Consider the following 21,784-nt stretch of genomic DNA (forward strand, 5'->3'; position numbering starts at 1 on the left):
GAATTTGAGCACAGAGTGTTGAAGAAAGGTGCAATTAGAATTATTCATGTATTTTCCTCATAGAGAAAAAAAAAAAAAGCTAGGAAATACCAAAAGTATCTGTCATATCAATTAAAGCTAATGCCAAGTAGCTATTATTTCAAAGCACTTTGCTTTAGAGCATATAAAACTTGAAACATTCCTTGCTTTCTTATAATTAGCAAGCAATTATTTCATATTAAATCATTTTGGCAGCCAGAATCTGTTTGTGCAACTCTGAACTTCCTCACATAAAGCATTGTAAATTATGGCAGTAGTAACATGCAGCATTTAAATAGAAAAACATTTTATGAAAAAAAGGAGTTTTTTTCTTTCTGCCTAAGGTTTTGCCCCTTTTTCTTTTTTCAGAGACATCAAAACTTCAGAATTTCCCTATTTCCATAACGAAAGCTAGCAATCCACCAGCTCCAGTAAAGCTGTTAAATAAGAAAGTATTCTGTGTCTGTTTTTCCCATTTGTGAAACAAATTAATACAGCATTATTGTAATATTATATTATATATATCATGTATACATTATATATTATATTACATTATGCTGTAATATAAATATTATAGTATTACTTTGCTAGTGAATAAATTTAATTTAATTTTGTTATATTCCTTAAGACTCTCAGATATCCAACACTGTAGAAATACAACACACTGTGACATAGTAACTTAGTGAATATCAGCCTTCTGCTCCAAGATTCAGTCCTGTGACTGAATGCCAACAAGATGCAACACTGTGCAAAGTACCCACAACCAGCAAGACCTTAGGGAACAACAGCTCAGAGGGCAAAGAGCCCAGATTAGAATCATTCCTGTACAAACAAACACAAAATGTAGGACTATAGTGTGGCAGAACAAAACTACTTTTGAGGCGAGGTGAAATCAGTTGTAGTACATGGAAAAAATAAGATTTGTTAACATCTAATACACCATGAATGATGGTTAGCAGTCCAGTTATTATAGCTACCTTGGTTCAGTGCTTTAAACTATGACTAAAATGCAGAGTATATCATTAAATAGAATCATTTCTGAATGAGTCAGCAAACAGTGTAATAATAATAATAATCAGAACTGTTATTTAAGGAGTCAATGAACAGTGTAATAATAATAATGCCGCTTTCTTTGTATGTACAGCCCCCCAAAATGGTGTTCGAGTACAATCTCATACACAATGAGCAAAGCCTCTGCCCCTTCAGGAACAGACTACCTGCAGTGGTAATATTTCCCTCAGGCAACAGTATTGCACACATAGCAATGTAGCTCTCTATCATGTGTGGATTTACTGGTTATTCAAAAAAAAAAAAAAAAAAAAAAAAAAAAAAAAAGACAAAGCATAAACTCTAGGGTAATCTACCTGCTAATGCAAGTCATTGTGTTTCAGGTCCTCTTTCAGGGTCTCCATTATTATCTTCCTGGTTCCTCTTCTCTCCTACCGTAAAATGCTGTTGAAGTGTGTCAGTGTAAAGTGTCAAGCTAAAGCCTGACATTTCTAATTCTTGCTACACTAGGGTTTTACTTCTCTTTTGCATCCTCTCCTGCAGAGGAAGCTCTCTTGGTGTTTTCTTTTACGCATTATAGGTCTTCTGTAGGACTAAGAAAAGGTTTCTAGTCTCTTCAAGATAGTCTGAGAAAATACCTCCAATCTTTAAATAATGCCTCCTTAATTAGAAAACGTGTATGAAGACAGTTCCATAGATGAAGATCATCTGACTGATGTCTTGCTTTAATGCCTGTGCTCTGAGGAGCCTGTCTTTGGGCTGTCTTGTGCATTTCAAACACAAATTACTTAAGCTCAAAACATTAGTCCTAAAATCATGAGTGCCTTTTTTCCCTTTTTCCTCCTATGTCCTTAAGAGCAAGATAAGTATATTTTTCCTCACAAATACATCTTCAAACCTTTCTGTTTACAAATATATATGCAAGATATAAAATATGCACAAATAAATAGGAAATTCTTTCCTGATTCCAAGTCTCTATATATAGATATATAGAGAGATATATATGGAAACATTATCCTTGGTCTGATAGGAGATACAATCAATGGCAACACAACCTAGAAAAATACCCAAGCATCCTCCCATTCCAACTTAGATAGAGATGTTAGGGACACATTATGCACTAAGCCATGCAACCAGCTTGAGGCATTTCTGAGTTTAAGTATAGCCATTTCTTGTGTTGAGTTAGAAGCTTGGTTTGCTTCTACCAGATTTCAGATGAAACCAGCAGGCTGCAACGAATTTCTTTAAGCCACTGTTGGACTTCTGCCTCCATGCACTGCTATAGATGTAGAACTGCAATTTGAGCTCTTTTTGCTGGTGCTGCTCTCCTGCCAAGTATTTTGGGAATGTTTCCATTTTTCCTGCTCCACAAAAGGCTCCCAAGAATTTCTGCTATCAAGTAAGAATGAGCAGGGTAAACCCTGTATGTGACTCGTCAGAAAATCAACTAAGCACAATTAGTTTCACATTTTTTTATATAACAGAAATCCAATATATTTCTGATTGATGGAGCTTCCTTGTATCACAATCTGTAGCTAACAGCTGAAAGCTAGTCAGCTATGGCTTTTGGTATTCTTCTAAATACACAGAATAAAAAATGTATGATGCTGTTCTGGAATCAATCCTAAACATACACTCTCAGACTTGCTTTAAAAGAATTCTTTATTCCAAAAATAACTCCATATTCCACAATTTTTGATTCAGTCTATAATGCCCATACTAAAGGTTTAACAAAATAAATGCATTTCTAAGTTAAACTCTGCATATAGCCTTTATTTCAAAAAGGCATTGCACTCATTTCATAACAAATAGGCTGATTAAAACAAAGCTTTTCAAGGCAATGTCTTGAAATGTTATTCATGGCATAATGACCCTAAAATCAAATTCAGACCTGATGTAAGTAGATGCGCCACTAAATCTTTTGTAACGATGACTCATATCAGATCTGAATCTGGCTCTTTGTTCAAAATTGAAATCTTAATATCTCCATTACTGCAACATTGGCCATTTTTGTTTCTATAGCTTTCAGTGCCTTCTGTGTTTTAGACCTGTCTAAAAATTAGCACAGAGGAAGAGTAGACAACGCATTAAGGCACCAGAGTTGGACAAAGGGCATCTGGCCTCATCTAGCACAGACTTCCTGTGAGATCCTGTAACTGGCCTATTTCTTTTAAAAGGTTTGAAGAATTAAGCAATAGATCCTTCTCTTCCTTTTACTGGCTTTGGCTCTGGGGTACAGTCCGGAGCTCCAGTTTGGCATCTAGGCTTGTGACAATGTGCCTGGAGAGAATTATGCAGTTCAAAACATATGCATTCACACTACCTTTTTGAACAGGCGCCTAACCAAAACATCTGTATTAGGAAGCTGGCTCTACAATGTAGTCAACAGAGATGTTTCTTCACAGTCTCTCCTTCAACTGGCTTCAGATAAATAGTTTAAGCATAAATGCCTCCCACAAAGCGGCAACCCAAGAACCTTGCTCCACGTGCAAGAGAGCCACCCAGAGCTGAGCAAAAAGAAACGATGATGATGGAGATTATCCGCTGCTCAGTACTTTCTTCAGTAGTTCGTCTGGACTCCAGAGCCTACAATTCCCTCCCATTCACCAGATCTGTGTTATGCACCTAAAAATATTCTTTCTAAGAAGTCAGTATTTGTTAACTGCTGGCTTTTTTAAGCTTAGCTGCCAGAGGAGGCTCTGTGGCAGTCATTGCTCTCCATATAGTAGCTAAATGACTGGCACTCAGCACTCCATGTGTTCAAACTACATTTTGCCTCAGGAAGTGGTTCTGACACCTGCAAAGATGGACATATCTTGTGCTGATAAAGGAAGCAGAAGGAGGAATCTGACTCTGCAGCCTAGGGCATATGAAGAGGAGTGACAAATCCTCTCCGCTCCCCACACTCCTTGGCTTTGGCCTGATGGTGTCAGCAGATAATCCTCCCTCTCATGCTTATGCTGGTGATACCCAGTGCTTCTAGGAGGTAGGAGAAGTGTAGCTGCATCTTCCTCAGACTGAGGAAACAATTAAATTCAAGTCCCTCTTTCTGTGAGTATTGTCACTAACCTCCAAAATCTTCAGTTTGGCACCATCTACCTATGACATACCACATTTAAATGCTTAAAGTGAGGTAACTTTTCAGAACTAAGCCCTAAAAGAGCCATTTTGAGGGTTGCAAATGTTTCTCAACATGTAGAGCTTTTTGTCCAGTCTTAATGCAGCAGCAATCAGCTTCTGAGCTAAATCATCAGCTAATGTTGCAAATTGTAACAACAAAGCAACAAATATACTGATGAATACATCATGTCCCTGCATTCACAACATTATCAGTGTTATCATCAAGTGCTATTATAAAGTTATCAAAGTAAATATAGACAGTAGTAGGTGATATTTCTTGTAGTAAAGTTATAAAAGGGAACACATCTCCACATAAAAAAAATTCCAGTGACACTAATGGTCTGACTGGTTCCTTCTCCTCATGCTGCCCTATTCTTCCTGAAAAGCAATTTCCTTTAAAGAAGCTGTTTCTGATTGGTTTGCCAGTTATAGCTGGGCATGAAAAAAAACTCTTCCTTTAATCCTTCCTTGGCTGCTGGTGTGTGTGGACTGCGTGTGCCTTCACAGAGGGATTTATACAATGTAGACAATAGATCAATGGAATTTTCATCATTCTAGTTTTAAAGATGAATTTTATAAATATGAATAATGTAATAATTGTCCAATGTCCATTTTTTAACAAAGTATAGAAGGGATTACTAGGGATATTACATTGAATAAATATGGACATAAAATTTATTAATTAAGATCTGCAAGTAGATTATAATGCAATATGCTATTATGTTATCTATTAATTTACAAAATATATAATACACAATTACTTATGAATATTTTAAATTGTGTTTGTACATTGATGTAACATTGATGCTATGCTAACATAAAAATAGCTAGGAATTCAAGCCTGGAAACCTCAATCTTTTCCCCCAGCACGAAGTTCATCCATAGCTTAACTATTTTATGATGCAAAATTTTTAATTGAATGTAATAAAGCAGTATGATTTTAATTTAGAAAGAAAAAGAGAAATAAAAATGCTACTGAAGTATTATATAGTTATTGTAAGTTGAAGTATTGTAAGCAGTCTATCTGGAATTTCCTGAGTTTTGCGTGTCTGACTTTTTGATCTGGTACTACACCAAAACTAAAGATTTTCTTTTAAAGAAAGGAGGGGAAGAAAAACATATTTTGTTTGGGAAGTTTATAGATGTCTCTGACTTCCTCAGTGCATCTTATAAACTGCCTAAATTACATCTCTTTGTCTAGCATCAGTTAAAGAGAGAGATAACATTATTAAGAAGGCTTCAGTAAAGAATAATCTGTCATATGCCATCTTGCAGAGCACAGCGTGCTCCAGTCAGCTAGATCCACTACTTTCCACCTACCTTATTTCCACTGTTTTTCTAACCAGCATGAATTAGACAGCGGACACAAACCTGCTCTCTGCAACGTCAGTGTAGACACAGTATGCGTATTTGTCAAACTACCTTGAGCCATCAGCTTCTGCAACTCAACCATGTAAGCCAAGAATCAGAGCCATACTCAGAAGGGAAGCTTTCTGTTTCTTAACAATTAACTGAAAAGGCAACAACTGCATGCCCTCCTTTTTTTAAAACAGATTTTTAACATTATTAAAAGGCTTCTGCTGACCCTCACACAGATATACAAAGGAAACTACCACTATAAATGCTGTTTCCAAACATATGAAGGTAATCTCTTCAACACCTTTTACACTGAAATTTCAGAAGCGTCTTTCTTGAATGTCTCCTTACAGCAACATTATGTATTCTTCAAATGTGTTATGTTTTACTGAAATAGAAGACATAAGCAAGTCTAGAAATTAGTCATAGAGTCAAAGTTTATTTTGCTGGTCCCACATAGAAAGATATGATAGCAAATATACCTGATACATGATATGAGAGCAAATACTAAAAGAAAACCAAAAGATTGATTGTAATCAATCTAAATAATGTCCAGAGGTGCCAAAGCAAAGAAAGTAAGCCAGGCTACAAAAAAATTTTACTAGCATCACATGAAAGGTGCAAGGGGCCATATATAGCGTATGTGCTTCTAAATCTCAGCCCTTTATGAGGAACTTAAGCATGGGTAAGCCTTTTGCTGCCACCTGTACAGGAACCATTATAGCACAAAGAATACATTAGAACATTAAGAATAAGTAGGCTGTCAAATATTTTAGCTAACAGACATGAATTTAATTAGGGCCTCAATGTTTTCTCAATAATTGTTTTATTTATGTTCATTCCTGTAGGCAGCAAGTTTAACTGCTATTCATTGATACACAGTTTAATGTGAAATCCTGTTTCAACTTTGTCCTCTGTTGGACAATAGATAAGATTGAAACTACATACAAGCCTAAATGACAGAGAAGTAGCCTGCAGCAGACTAAAGCAGTTGTGTCAAGGGTTTTTGAGAGACCACTAATTTGATGATGATGCTCACATCCATCTGAGATCACAAACATTTTGTTTGTGGAAACTTCAGTGATTGCCCGCCCAGCTCAAAGGCGTTTGGAAGCAGAGGAGCTCTTGGAGCTCCTGGAGGAGCACTGACACCTGGTGGCCATTTCGGTCCTTTCCAACAATAGCTGCAGCTCTGGGCAGGCAACAAGCACTAGCGGAAGGATAGAGATCAAGTTTGGCGGGGGGTGGAGGGGGACAGTCAAACTGCAAAGCCTCATTAATAATTAGCCTTATCTCAGCATACAGTGCTTCTACTGTGAACTAACCTGGTATGCCTCTGGAAATAGAACTGTGTTCTTATCTAGACCTGAAACATTAAAAAATGATAAAGAGCAAAATAAAATATATCTTTCTGTAAAAAAAAGAATAAATAAGTCATATATATTGATTTTTACTGTGGCTTGATCAGATTAGATTTTACAAATGATCATAAAAACATGCCAAAAAAGTATTATGTTACAGTGTTTACTCTGTAACATAAACTTAGCGGAAGATAGTTAAAAGTAAATGCAGATACACTGCAATACATGAACAACAAAACCCAGTGAAAGCTGCCAGCACATTAATAGTATTGCTGGATTAAATTTACTCTAGAGGTAACAAGATTTTCTAAATAGAGCACATTTAATTCATCAAGTTCTTCAAAACAAGTGTGTCATTAAATAGAATTATATAAAACTGTCTTTTTGACAAATAAAAAGAGCATTGTTTCCTAGGTAAGATGTTTCTTATTAATGAAAAGGAGCAGTAAGATTTGGGCCCTCTTTTGTTAGACAGCTAACACAATATTAAATTATAAGCAGCAATATTCAACAATATTATAATTTTGATATCTTGTAGGCAGTGAGACTGCCAAGATAAAAACTATTTCTGTACTCTTCTGACTTCAGAGAGGATCTTCTTGATGCTCAAAAGCATTAGTTAGAAAGACTACAGCCACCAGCATCAGATCTAAGATGTACTTAGGTCTCCTGGTACTGGTTGGTGATAGGCAAATATTTAGAACTACCCTTTGCTTGTTGAAGTTATCTAAACCTTGTAACCAAAATTTGAACTTTTTAGACATTCATGAAAGAATACAAAATCTTATTAGACTGTCATCAGAATTTCAGTCATTCTTGATTTTTTTTTTTCGCCTGTAAAGTCTACTTCCAGGTAAATGTGCCTCTCTCATTGAAACAGGATTAAGTTCAAACACAGTAATAAAACTCATCATCTGCTGAATAGTAGAAAGTATCAAAGTGCTTTATATATTTTTCCTACAAGCTGTGAGCTTATGGCTTTCAAAAGAAAAAAAAAATCTGTACTACTTATCTTCTGTCTCCAACCCGCCCTATGTTTTTCACTTGTTTTCGCCATTATGACACCTGGCCATCAGTAAACAGACTCTGCTAAGTAGCTGTTTCACCTTCAATCTAGTCCATTTAACCAGATTAAAACAGCAAACTGTTTTAAACTGATTTCACAAAAGGCATTTTTGTGCATACATTTTCTAACTGTCTGTGGCACAATGTGGGCAAACATTTCGTAGAGGCACATGCAATTGCTAACATTTCTAAGTTGTGCACAAAAAAGAGCCAGTGCTCATAGCAGAAACAAGGATGAGTATATGGGACACTTAATATGGAGACAACTGTACTAAGCCACCACAGCTGCAACACAAGGAGCTGAAGACAGTGAAAGCAGGAAAGGGGCATTGACTTTGTTACAAACCAGCCAGTGTTTGTGGCTGAACTGGTTATCTGAGTGGGCCACAGACTATCCAAAAGATTTCCAAAAGACAAGAATCAGGTCTTTTACCCCCATTTGTAAACCAACAGAAGTTCAAAATCTATCAATTGCCCTTTTTTTTTCAGAATTTCACTCACTTGGCTCATTAATCACTGATATTTACGTGTGTTTCAGGCCTCTTCTTCTACTACTGCATGAACATAGGGTGAAAAAGTAGCTCTACAGAGCTACTTTTTAATACATTCATAATGGTCCAACTGCAAATCAACAGACATTAATCAATTAATCAATACAGAGACACTCGCTCCCATATATGTGACAAGTGCAAAGCCTATGTCCCACCTACATCCCTCTCTGAGCATTTAAGCTTAAGTGCTGCTTTCAGTGATTCAACAGTGCTGGTTTCTACACAGTAACACATTTCACCCACAGTGAAAAGCTGCCACATTGCAACAAAAGTATCTATTAAATAAAAACATTAAAATTAGGTCAGGTATTGAGTACAGGAGACAGAAACAATAATCACTTTAACAAAATACTGTCACAGCCCTTATAGCTCCTCATTTGAAAAGAAAGTATCTTCTTTCCTTGTTGTCCCCTCAACAACTATTTTCCACAAACATATCAGCATCACCAATCCAATTACTCAAAAGCAGGAGACAATCACTGTGTGACAGGGTTATAATTCACAGACATAACCTTACTTATATGCTTATTTTTCATATTTTCATGGTGGCTAGAAATGACCTCCACCTACCACCAGGGACAGACAAGTCTAAAAATAATTCTGTCTGGTCCTAATCGATAACATCATGTTGGCAAACCTCTTCCGAAGACACATGAAAGCAAAATAACCCATTCCTGCTAGCATGCCAACCAACAGGGTGGTGCCTAGAACTCTGGGTGCTCTTTTCTTGGCCACACGGAATGCAGTTGGCAAAACTGCTGAGATTAATATATTGTTGACATGTCCTAAAACTTTGTAAAACGCTTTTCTCTTCAGGACACGCTCATAATAGGCTTCCAAGTTGGGTCGTTTTCCGTTTCCCCAGTTTCTTCTTGCTAATCCCAGAAATTTCAAGCGATGTAAAGTGACAGCAAGTGATACATCTGCCAAGCTGAAGAACTCACCACAGAGCCAAGGTTGATTTCCATCTTCTAATCAGAGATAAAACATAAAGAATTAGGAGCTAATGGAGTACAAATATATATGGAAACCCGCATAGACTAATACTTAATTTAATGCTATTTCATTATGCTGCCAAATATACAAAACCAACATGTCCACAAAAATATGACTTTAATAACTGAACTTTTCACCAATTCCTATCCATTGTTCACACACTATTGCAAAGTCATATGCTCAGCACTCTGGACTACATTTGTTATGAAAAAAGATCCATATTTTAGGTTCATAAATTAAGACTCATAGCAAATATTTATTTTTCTCAACTACATGTCTCAGATCTGGTTTAAATTAACAGGAATGGAAAACAGAAAGGCAGCTTAGCTTTTGCTGAAAAATTACTGTTTGCCTGAGGTCTTGACTGTGTCACTCAGTTCTGTGACATTCACTCAAAAGCTGCTTTTTGCTGAAGACTTTCTAGTCAAAATGAAATGACCCAGATGTCTGACTTGCACCACACATGCCAGCTCAGGCAAAAGATACAGTACATGTCACCTGTTCCTCTTTTGTGGCTCCTAGACCCCAAACTGTATCATTTACACTGAGAAGTTTGAGATGTATTAGGTATTCATACTGTCCAACATTAGTTAAGAGTACACAGAGGAAGGTGCCAGACTGCCTCTCTAGCCAAAGGAAAGGTTGAAACTTCCTGAGATGGCTCAGAGCAGGTACGGATAGGCATCATCATGCCTCTAACTTCACGGCTCTGCACGACCACCTCAAAGGGCTTACCTGTACTGACTGTGTAAGGAGCTTGTAAAAACTAGGATCTGAAATTAGGTATGTAGCCTATGTGCCAGTGCAATTAATCTAATCTAACCTAGATCTGAAATGGGACTATGCTGCACCCTCCTATTTGCAACCTTATGCAGTTGTTCCCTCCCACATGACAGATACACAAAAACACTGTCATGAATTTTTAGCAGCCCATCTGTGGAAATACAGACACCCTGGAAATCCTTTTCAACCCATTTCCCACCTGAGGAAAGTGGCACACCACTAATCCCTTTCAACTGGTTATGCAGATCAGGGAGAAAGACCTACACAGCAAATGAGTCTGTTCTCTCTACCTGAAAGGACACATAGGGATTAATCCTTTGCAGAAACACGATAGAAAGGAAGACCAAAGAAGTTAACCCATGTGAAAGAAAGATGACTGAGGTGGCAGCAGTTACGGATGAAGGAGGAATTTGAGCACCAGTACCTAAAGCGGAAACTCAGAGACATGACAAACCCAGAAAATCTGAATACCTCAGACAAAACTTAAAGAAGCATTTAATCATCATCTATTTTACTAAATCCTGTGACTGTCAGGTTTCATAAGCTGAACAGTATCATACCAGGTGACTGCTTGGAAAAGATGTTTAGCAGAGAAAGAAAAGAGGCTGCTGGAAATGGTGACACACTTACTTTGCTGAACAAAATTCCACCATCTTTTGTGAGTTAAAACACTTAATGTGACTTTCACTGTTGAGTCAGTAGAGAATTTAACCTATATTTTCAATCACTAGTTCAAATCTGCTCTGTCTTGATAATAACTAATAACTATTACCACAGCTATTTATAGAGCCACATGCAAGGAATTATTGATCTGAGGAGATGTACTTGATATTGACTGATGTTTCATGCAGCTCCCAGTGAAGTCAGAGGAAGGATTCCTATTAGCACCACTGAGAGCTGGCCCGGACTCAGAATGAGCAGAAACACTAATCCCATTTAAACAAAGCTCAACTCTCATTAGGTGGATTTCAAGTCAACACAACTGTTTTTTGTATGGGGTAGGGAAGCTACTCAGTGATCAGAGCAGTTTAGATTACTAATTCTGCAATTACCACATATACTAACACCCTAAATCGGCACAGTATTTAAAAGAGATCTTAGTTTTAAATAAGCTATGTTTAACATTAAGGTTATGTTCATTACAGTGAATTAAGGGATACAATATCAGGAAGAACATTTTGTAGATCAGGTTTTCGTTTTTGCTTTGTTTACAAAATACTCTAAAAATGTAGAGCTAATTATTATCGTGTTATGCTGAAAATGTGATCAATCACTACAAAACCCATATTTACTCATACAAGATTTCTACTCATGGACAGCAGCAGCAGGACTAGTGGTTAAAATAGTATTGACCTCTTCTGTGAAGTCATATCAGTATATGCTAGAAGTATCAAATTCGATGAATTAAAAACAGTCCTATAATGGTGCTGTCAACCAGTTTATTCAGTCTTTCCAATATTAGCATCAACAGAAATTAGCAAGTAAAATCCCTTACCTGGTGTTTCCTCATTTCGCCTCTGCAGTTCAGTCTCAACCTGATCCAAGACTTTTTCCAGTTCATCCAGTATTTTCTTTAGGTATTTTATATTATCATGATCCAGCAGTTTAGACTATATATATATATAAAAATATATATAGACACAAGTTAAGTGTTTTAATCATTGTATAGAGTTTATACTTTTATCAGATACACTTTTAATTAGATACGATACTGCTTATTTATAAAATGTGATTATTTTTTCTACACAGCTAGCTGGCTACCATTTGGATACTGTTGACAATTCAGACAACAATAGAAGAACATTTTATAGAGATGGTAGATACTTAGTTTTGCCTGATCATGCAGGGTGCTCAATACCCCAACACCAGTGCAGATACATGTTTACTTTTGAAGTTAGTGAAACCAGTCCAATACTTCAGCACACACTTGAAGTGTGTAGCTGATTTGAGGGATAGACTGCTTCATGCCTAGTGGAGTTAAACCATTGCATAAGCATACTGGTAATGCCAGGCGAAACAGAATGTTTATATTTTGACAGAAAAAAATCTCACAGTAACAAGCAGGTAATGTAGGATGGAACAGAAAGAGTTTGCTTACTTTAAGGCGTTTCTGTTTTGCTATATAGGCATCTTGAAGGTCTGGATTTTCTTCTGCAAGTTTCTTCAATTCTGATTCTGTATTACTTATTTGGCCTGATACAAAAGTTAAAGGAATGACAGGAATTGATCAGCGAATCAAGGAAAGACATCACACCAAAGATGTAAGTGGTTCTTGAAAAAAGTATTCCCACCAAGGAGGCATTAAAAAACATTACGTTTGGAAAAGTTAACGGCTGCATAAATTGACCCCACTGCACCTTCTACTCGTCAGTTTGCCATGAACTCTGTAAGTTCTGATTTTACAGGAAAGAATTAGGATATTTTTCTCTTACTTAGACAAAACCATTTTGCTACCAGTAACTATCTTCAATCCCTGAAATGCAGCTACAAATACCTTAGATCTCTGACTGCTTTGTGCCTCAGTTCCTGGGTTCCTAATACAGTTTGCTGCTGTTATTGTGCAGAAAGGCCTATACTGAGACTCTCAGTAATGTCACAGTAGGTCATGTGCATAACTGCACAGCAAAAGCCTAGATACCACCGAATACAGAACTAAGGTGTTTTGAGTTAGCTAAAATGTGACACCAAAATCTGTGAACTTTTCCAGAAATGCTCATCACAGAGTATATTGGTGTTCTAGAAAAACATTCAGTATATGATTTAAAGAAGGAATTACATGAAGATTTCTTTTACATGTGTATAGCCTTTTATTTCCTCTTTAAAATGAAACTTCATTTGAAATGCCTTGTATATCGACCTAGACTATCAAAAGAGAGTCAGTAAGTAAGAAGGTATCTTCTAAAAATAAACTTTTTTAGTAATAAACTGAGAACAGAAGAATACTTATATGGCATGAATCACCTCCTACTTGTACATGGTAATTAAGATTAGTTCCAATTAAGTCTTTTCAATTAAACTGATACAAAAATTCTTGCTAGAGAATAATGAATTCATTGTTTTATATATTCCTCGTTTCAATGTGAAATGGCTGTGAAAGTCATCTTTCAACACAGTATATGGAAAAATTGAAGGATGTAATCACACAACTAAAATCTTATATAGGCAATTAATTACTTAATTGCATTTGGTATGCGTAGTAATAATATATAATTTGCTGAGGGGTTATTATTTTCTAGCACTTTGAAAAAGACCAGTTTTTCAAAGCTGAAAATTAAACTATCTGGGAAAAGTTTGAACAAGCAAAGGAATTGTTTAGGAGTATTTGTGATCTACCCAAAAAAAACCCTCAAATCAAGAAAGCTTGTTGTGTTTAGGATATGAAAACAAAAGATAAGAAAACATCCTGATTAAAAGTAGTAATTTTATCTTTACCCAACAATCGACAACAATTAATACCAATTAGGTATTAAAGAAAAATATATATATATGATCATAGAGCAAAAGATAACATAGTAAAATGAGCCATAAAAATGCCTATGAATAAAGTAGAATTGCCTAATAAATAACTATGATCCACATTTAGAAAAAAATATGATGCACCTCAATCGTAAGACAATACTTCATGTTTCTGTAGTAAAAAAGAATAGTAACTGCTGATACAGAAATTATCTATCCAAATCAGTCCAGTTTTATCCAATTTTTTAATAAACATTGATCATTGCAATATCAACATTGACTTCTAAATATTTTGCAACCTTGAAGAACTTTCCATTGGACAGAACAGAAACTAGTATCGTGCTAATTTTTAATAAAGGAAACTCATGTAACTGTAGGGAGAACTAACTGATTTCAGTTCCAATAAAATCATGGTGTTGCTGTAGAGGATTAACTTGCTAAAAAATTTAAGGGTGCGATTAATACAATTTGTTGGAAATAGATCTTCTCAAACTAACATAACATCATTTTCTATGACATTATGAATTTAGTAACATATATGTATTGTATTTCAAAGTTCCTGTGGTGTTTGACCTTGTTCTACAGAATACTCAAACTATAATACAGAAATTAACATGATATAAACTGTTGATACTGAAAATAATCAGAGATCTCAAAACACAACTGTGAACAGGGCATCATCATTTAGCACAGTCTGCAGGATTTTATTCTTGTTCCTGACCTACTTAATTCTTTTATAATACTTAAAAGGAAAAACAAATGCATTAATCAAAATTTGCTATAGTACAAAGATTGAGAGGGATGTAAATAATGGGAAAAGCTGATACCCAGTGCTCTGAGTTGGTTGGTAACCTGGGTCTCAGCAACCAATACATATTTCAATACAATCCAATATAAAATATAAACTGAAGCAAATGATATAGGCTACAAACAATATAGGCCACATTTTCTGGAGAGAGAACTGTAAGTTTGCAAGCAGTTCTGAAAAGCCAGACTGAAGTCATGATGGATATTCAGCTGAATAAGGATTTGCAGTGCAATTCAGTGGCTAGAAGCAGGACCAATACAGTCCACAGATATTATACATTTAGAAAGCAAGACAAATAAAGAATTAAATATTCTTCCCTATTTGACACCAAAGTGAAAGAAACACTATGTGCAGTTCTGGTGTCCGAACCCCGCAAAAATAGAACTATGAGCATGGAAGGATGATTTGCCGAAGGTTTTTCTGAATATCACAAATTTTCTTTTTTTTAATTAAAAATTATTTCTGAAAACTACTGGATTTCAAACAGGAATTAATTTAAGAAAGTCCTCTGTCAGACCAGACAGGTTTTAACTCATGCCCCAGGCCTTAATATATATTTATAATATATATATTTATTTATAATAATTTCTACTATCTATAGAAAAGTCCATAAGCAAAATACAGATTCCAGGGAAGTCAAAGGACATTTCACTACTGATTCGAAAGGAACACAGCTTCATTTTTTCATCTTTACATCAGCTTTTGTGATTCTAAATGTTGGATTATTTCCACCCAAGATTCTGGTTTAAATTGAGCTGGAACAATTTTCATCTGTCAGAGGAACCTAGGCTACTTACACCCTTAGACTTTTTTTTTCTTCTCCCTACCCTTAGTACTAAGCTTATACTAGTACATTCTCCCCAAAAAACGGGGCCTGATGATTCACTGAGAAAACAGTATATAAAAATACTCTATTTCACTGAGGCTAATCTACATTTGTATGACTTTAACTGAGAGGAAACCAACTCTCATTGAATAGAAAAACTTCCGTTATTACAAGTTTATATTTATAAAAATGGGTTTTCTTCAGTGTAGTGGTTAGGTGTGAGCTGTAATACTGCAGTGCCTTGGAAACAGTTTTACAAGCATAAACAGCAAGATCAGAAGTTAAAAAATTCATAGCTGCCATTTTCTTTTATGCACAGAAAGCACATTTCCAATTACTAGCAAAATTAATTCCATATACACCTAGAAAATAGCACTCCCTCTTCCACACTTTCAAATCATAATAAGCTGCAAAAACAAACAGCAAGTACATGCAAAAATTATCAAGGACTATAATTAAAATCAGCAATATGTGCCCTACATATTCTGGTTAAGGCCTACTAAAATTAAGATATCAGGTTAATGCAATCAAGCATCCCATTAAATGACACATGTTCAGATCTTTATCAGTACATACTACGAATTCTGGTTGTAGCATAGGCTGGAATCATGGAATCCACTGTTAATTCAGGGTGTAGGATGCAGCCATGAGTGTAGGCATCCATAGGCAAGGAGTCTAAAAGCTCTCTGTAGTGTTGCACCCTGGGATAATACATACTCCCTTCTTCTGGCATTAACCTTGGCACTTCCTCTGCAATACAATCAAAAAAAAAATAAGTTAAAATGAAGAACCATGTAATTTATCAACAATAATATTCCCAAAGTTACCTCAGTTACATCCAACCAGCACAAACGACACAGCCATGCTAAAAAAGCTTCTGCTACTGAGCAGAGTTCCCCACTGTAACCCAGTAGGGTTGTCAGTAGAGGGGGAAAGAAAACACGTTGAAATGTCTGTAAGATTACCATCTACAAATGTTGCTTCAAGATAATCAATAATCTGTGTTGCCTCACAAATAATATTTTCCCCATGGATTAGGACGGGTACTTCTCCAGATGAATTTAAACGCATAAACCAAGGTTCATTGTGTTCACTCAGCGGCAGATTTACATCATGTTCTTCACATTTTAGGGCTTTTTCAGCAATTGCCAAGCGCACCTAGAAAGACAGTGAGTTACTTGATGAAAAATATTCCACGAAGAAAGGCACGTAGTCTGTTGAGCGAGCCCACCCAGCGTGGCCCCATGCGGGCCTGGGGGACTGGGTTCTACGCGCGGCTCTGCTGCTCGCTTTGGGCGAACTGCTGGCCTGGATGAACTGCTTCATCTTTTACGATGACCCTCCACAGGGTACCCCTTTGCAAGGGGTCCCTTTGCATTACACCTGCTGCGTTAGCCCATCTTATCCGTGTAACATGCATCTTCGTCCTCCGCAGGGTACCCCTTTGCAATAAGTCCCTTTACCTGACACGAGCAGCAGCAGCACATTAGCATGGGGCCTGGCAGGGGGCTGCGGTCTCACAGGCGCCCAGTTTAATTTTAGGTGCACTGCATGCCCCAGGGTGGGGGGGGAATCCGGGCCCTCAGAAAGGCGGCCGGGGGCTGCCGCCTCACGAGGAGGCCGGGCCAGCGGTGGGCAGCCCTCTCCTGTCCCCCCCAGGCAGCCGAAAAATGATCCTTGGCCGCTTCTCCCCCGCCAGCACCTGGGGCCCGGCTGCCCTCACCTTCTGCGAGGAGAAGGACTGCGTCCAGTGGTACAGCACCAGCCGCCCCGCCGCCCCGCCGCCGCCCAGCGCCATGCCCGGCCCCGCGCAGCGCAGCCCGGCCGCCGCCGCTGCCCCCGCGCTGCTCCGAGGCCGGCGCTGCTGAGGAGGAGGAGGAGGAGGAGGAGGAAGAGGAGGAGGATCCGCCCGCGGAGCTGTCTGCAGCCGTCCCTAGGGCAGCAGAGGAAGATGGATGCGCACGGAAAGAGATCACATGGCAAGATTTTTTAAAAAAAAAAAAAAAAAAAAAAAAAGATCGCTTTCATTTATTTTTTTTTCCTCCTGGAACAAATATTTGCATCATGAATTTAAAGGATACTGAGGTCGTGCTCTTAGGGAAAATAAATAAATAAATAAATAAATAAATAAATAAATAAATAAATAAAGGTTACCAGCAAACACCCTGAATTGGACCATATTAGTATAAACAGCATTGCCAGCTGCACTTAAGTTATAATAACCACAGTAGGTAGAACTAAAGATAAAACTCTATGAAAATAGACATATCTTTTTCCTTGAGCTGTGTTCTTTCAACCTCCAGAGACAAGGCACCTTGATTTTTTTCTATAGATGAAAAGTAGAAGTATTTAGCAATTTTACAGATTTTTTTTCTAAATGAAGTAATGGCCTTGAAAAGTATTGATAACAAAAAATAGTATTTTCCATCAGAAAACGCTTCCCCTATATCTCAGAACGGAGATAGCTTAGAAAGTGCAGCTGCTGATAGGACAAGCCTCATCCATCAGGCGCTATGTGCTGAATCAGAGGAGCAAAGAGAAAAACATGCAAAGCTTACACAACCCAGATTATTGTTCATCCCATGCCAAGTGCTGCATCAACCATAAAGGTGACTACTTTAGGTGAACCAAGATACCTCACTCACGTATACCACTTCTTTATGCCCCATGCAGCCCACCATTAGCAGTCCCCACTGTGTGGAGAATGCATGAAAGAAGACTTGAACTGAATACACTGCAAGCTATAGCCCAGTAACAATTACATTTGATTTTAAGTGAATTTTTGACACTCCTGTAATCAAAAGGAGCTTTGTTATCAGCATCAACTGAGCCAAAATTTTCATCTGGATTCATAGATCTTAAACTTTGTAATCATAGCCAAGAGTTTGGTCTGGAAACACCATACATGAAACTGAATATGATCTCTGATGATTAACAGTTGTACAATACATTTGTCAATACTCTCTTGAAGCTTCTAATAGTAAGCCTGTGGGCAATAGTAAGCAGCAATAAACACCACTGGGGATGATTTGGGATGTTAAATATCATCAACTAAATTGTGAACATTAGGCATGGGGATGAATTTAGGTCACTGAATGAGACAAGTTAATGCAAAAATATTATAAATCAAAATGGAAGGAATCAAGAGCCAGTTCCCAGCCATTCACAAGAGGGGGCACAGCCGCAGCCGTGCAACCTCCCAGGGACTACTCACAGTCACTCACAAATAGCCTCAGAAGGCCTTTGTGAGGCTATTTGTACAGCATGATGAGTGGCTTCTCATACCTATTTGATACCAGTCAGCGTGTTACTGACAATAAATTTGGAGAAAATTATTTAACCTAATTTTAATTCTTTGCAAAGTTGGAAAATTTGGTTAGAATGGCTAATAAGGATGCAGTGTTTCTCCAAAGTTGGAGCACCCGCACACACTGGGGATTTAACCCATCACTCATGCACAGGTTTTCTCATGGTCTCTAACCTAGGTGGCTGTATGGTTCCTCAAAACTAGATCTTAAAACATCTCACGGCAAAGAATTGGTATTGGATAACATTAGAAATTTTTTTTTTTTTTGAAATTTACATACACTAGACACTATTTTAAGTATTTATTTTTCAATTTAGCCTTGGAATCAAAGAGTTTTCATTCTGTAATTTACCAGATCACTGTTCTACTTCAATTTTCTTGTTCAACTAATCCATTTTATATCAAACATGGACATCTGAGTTTGAGTTATGTTCTGTCATCTATTTTAGATGATTAGAAAGGTAATTAAAGAGAATAAAATGGCTGTGCTTGAAAGGAACATCTTGGATTTAAGCTTATTCTGTAATCAAGAGAGAAAAATTAACAAGATGACTAAAATATATCTAATATCTTCACTGTAAGGGTGAGGTGTTAGCAGAAAAATGATATATAGAGAGGAATCTGAGGACTGCATTTCTCTATACTATAAAAGAAATGCAATTCATTTATCCCTGAAGTTCAAACAGCATCAGACTGCTGATTTAATGAGATCTAGATCAGATCCCACAGCAGCTTTTCAGATAAATTATAGAAATGAATAACTTGCATGGGAATTATTCATTCCTTGAGGTTTGTACATGTTCAAATCTGTATATTAGAGATGAAAAACAATTATTAGTACTTCATAATTTTTATAGCCACACAAGGCTGTGATTTGGCATTACATGCATTTAAGTGCTTTTTTCAGAAGTTTCAACTGCATGAACTTTGAACTTTCCTCTTAATCTCAAAAAATAGCATAACAAACATGGCACTGGGAGATTTACTGTTGTTCCATGTTCCCTTCTTCTGAACCATGTGAGAGACAGGAAAGAAAAGCAGCAGCATTATATGCATTATATGGTTCTGTAGTCCCATAAATGGACTCCCCTAAATGTCCCATTTAAAAAAGAATCACCTTTAAAAAAAATCAGTTTTGCTGAATACTGTTGCTTTTATGAGTGTTTAAAAATGTTGTCAATGTCCAGTCATACAAAGATTGAGGCCTAAATTCACAGAAAGTAAGACCTATATTTTATTTCTTTTTTATTCGAATTAGCACATCAACCGTACTGAAGCAGTCTGCAGTTAAGTATGAATTCCTTATCACGAAGTAAAAAAGCCCCATCTTATTAGCTAGCAAAAAGGACAATTGTAAGCCAATGGGCTTTCTTGGGAGAGCAGTTCAGAAGTAATATAACTCACATACCCATCTAACTAGCAAGATTTTCTGATGTGAGAACGTTAAGGCTTAGATAAGGCAGAAAGTATCTGGACTCTTTAACAAAATATACATTAATCAAATGTATTTAAGAGTCCTAAATTCTTAAATAAATAGCATTTAAACAGAGAAAGAGAAATTAATTCATAAGAAACAATATAATAATAAATAATTCAGAAAAGCAAAGGGTTTTTATATTTAAACATTTATAAAATATTTCTGTCTTCTCATATCCAAAACATATGACATATGCAATTTTAAAATGTTTCATAAAGAATGCAGACATGGGAAGCTAGCTATAGGTTAGCTTTCTATAGAATATCTATTGTGCTCTCAATTATCTGACATCTGTAACTTGGAATTTGAGCATTTTCATATGACTTTCCATAAGAGAATCCATCTGAAAAGTAAAAAATAATCTAGACTTTTTATTGTTCTGGCCTATTTGAGAAAGAAAAGAATCCCAAAAAAAAGTTACTAATTCATATCACAAGACATATACATCCTAACACAATATAGAAAAGAGGAATAGCAAGAACAGTGTTTCCTGCTTCTGACCTGTTCAGTGATAACAAGGCATCTACAACCACATTCATTACTCTGCCTCAACACTGTTATGAAAAATCACCAGCATGTATCTATGTTTATACTCCTGGCTTTCATAAGCAACTGTTTGGCTTTCTAGACCACAAGGCAGAGGAAGGCTAGGAGCAGGGCAGCCGAGCAGAGCAGCTCTCAGACTGGGCCCTTACGGCACAGTATGCTCAGAGTGGCCACAAGCACCCTCACTCATGGCTGGCAAAAAGCTGTTTTCATAACCGACCACGAGAGGCCTCCCTTTTCTAAAAATATGATATAAAGCGCACTCTTTCTCCAGCTCAGGAAGAAATATAGCTGATGCTTTTTTCTTCAGAATTAACACCTATCTGTATCTGTATGATTTCCCCTAAGTCCCTCTATCTTCTAATGCACAAAGAAAGGCAACAAAAGTGTAAGATTATGAAAAAGCTCCGAACATCTTGGAAAACATTAATCCAAATGTATTTACAGAGAGTTCTCAAACATTTTATGCAGTTTGAAGTTATTGTCTTTGAAGGTGCTTTTTAATGTGTAAGTAGAATGAATATAAAAGAAGCACAAGGCACAAAAACAAAACTGCAAATCCAGTTGGCATCTTGGCACTTTGGTGTTGAAAGCAAACCGTCAATACTGTGTGACAAGTCACATTTCTCACCATCCTGATACTCTTGCCTTGTTTCTCTGTATGGCCTCTCTTGGCCCTTCTTTTTATCATCTTGTATGTTTTTATAAAATGTGTATACATGCACCTATACAAGTTTTCTAACATGCATGACATTTTCTAACATTTCTTCCTGACTTTACCACTCTCTCTATGATATTGTCAAGAAACATCTAGGCCAGATATGTAATAAAAGTGATTGCTGCCAGTAAAAGAACGACAGTTTTTTACTTAATTGATCAGTTCTTTGTGTGTATTCAAAACCAAGCCTGTTTACTTGATGGGGGGTAAAAAAAGACTTTTGTTATTTTATATGCAGCTAGAGGTGAAAATTAGCTGTATTCCACTTATGCATCATTAGCAGAATCATTAGTTCAGTGCTAGGTGCAGACCTGACATAACTGACAGTGGTGCAGGAGTTAATGATGTTGCCTGGGAAAATAAGACAGATGCTATTCTGGACCTTCTG

At 36.9% G+C, this 21,784-nt stretch overlaps 1 protein-coding gene across 2 annotated transcripts; it reads right to left on the bottom strand.

The window, feature by feature from the left end:
* Positions 1–7,704: 7,704 nt before the first annotated feature.
* GDAP1 (ganglioside induced differentiation associated protein 1) lies at positions 7,705–16,478 on the bottom strand. Of its 2 annotated transcripts, XM_062568178.1 has the most exons (5): positions 16,314–16,478; positions 15,925–16,098; positions 12,357–12,451; positions 11,754–11,868; positions 7,705–9,450 (listed from the first exon to the last, which is right to left on the bottom strand). In XM_062568178.1, exons 1-5 carry the CDS (start codon positions 16,417–16,419, stop codon positions 9,068–9,070), a joined length of 873 nt encoding a protein of 290 aa, XP_062424162.1. In that variant the 5' UTR covers positions 16,420–16,478; the 3' UTR covers positions 7,705–9,067. The 2 variants fall into 2 exon arrangements, with proteins under 2 accessions (XP_062424162.1, XP_062424163.1); XM_062568179.1 differs by lacking the exon at positions 15,925–16,098.
* Positions 16,479–21,784: the final 5,306 nt, after the last annotated feature.

This window comes from Rhea pennata, chromosome 2 (assembly GCF_028389875.1).
Source record: "Rhea pennata isolate bPtePen1 chromosome 2, bPtePen1.pri, whole genome shotgun sequence".
Taxonomy (NCBI): domain Eukaryota; kingdom Metazoa; phylum Chordata; class Aves; order Rheiformes; family Rheidae; genus Rhea; species Rhea pennata.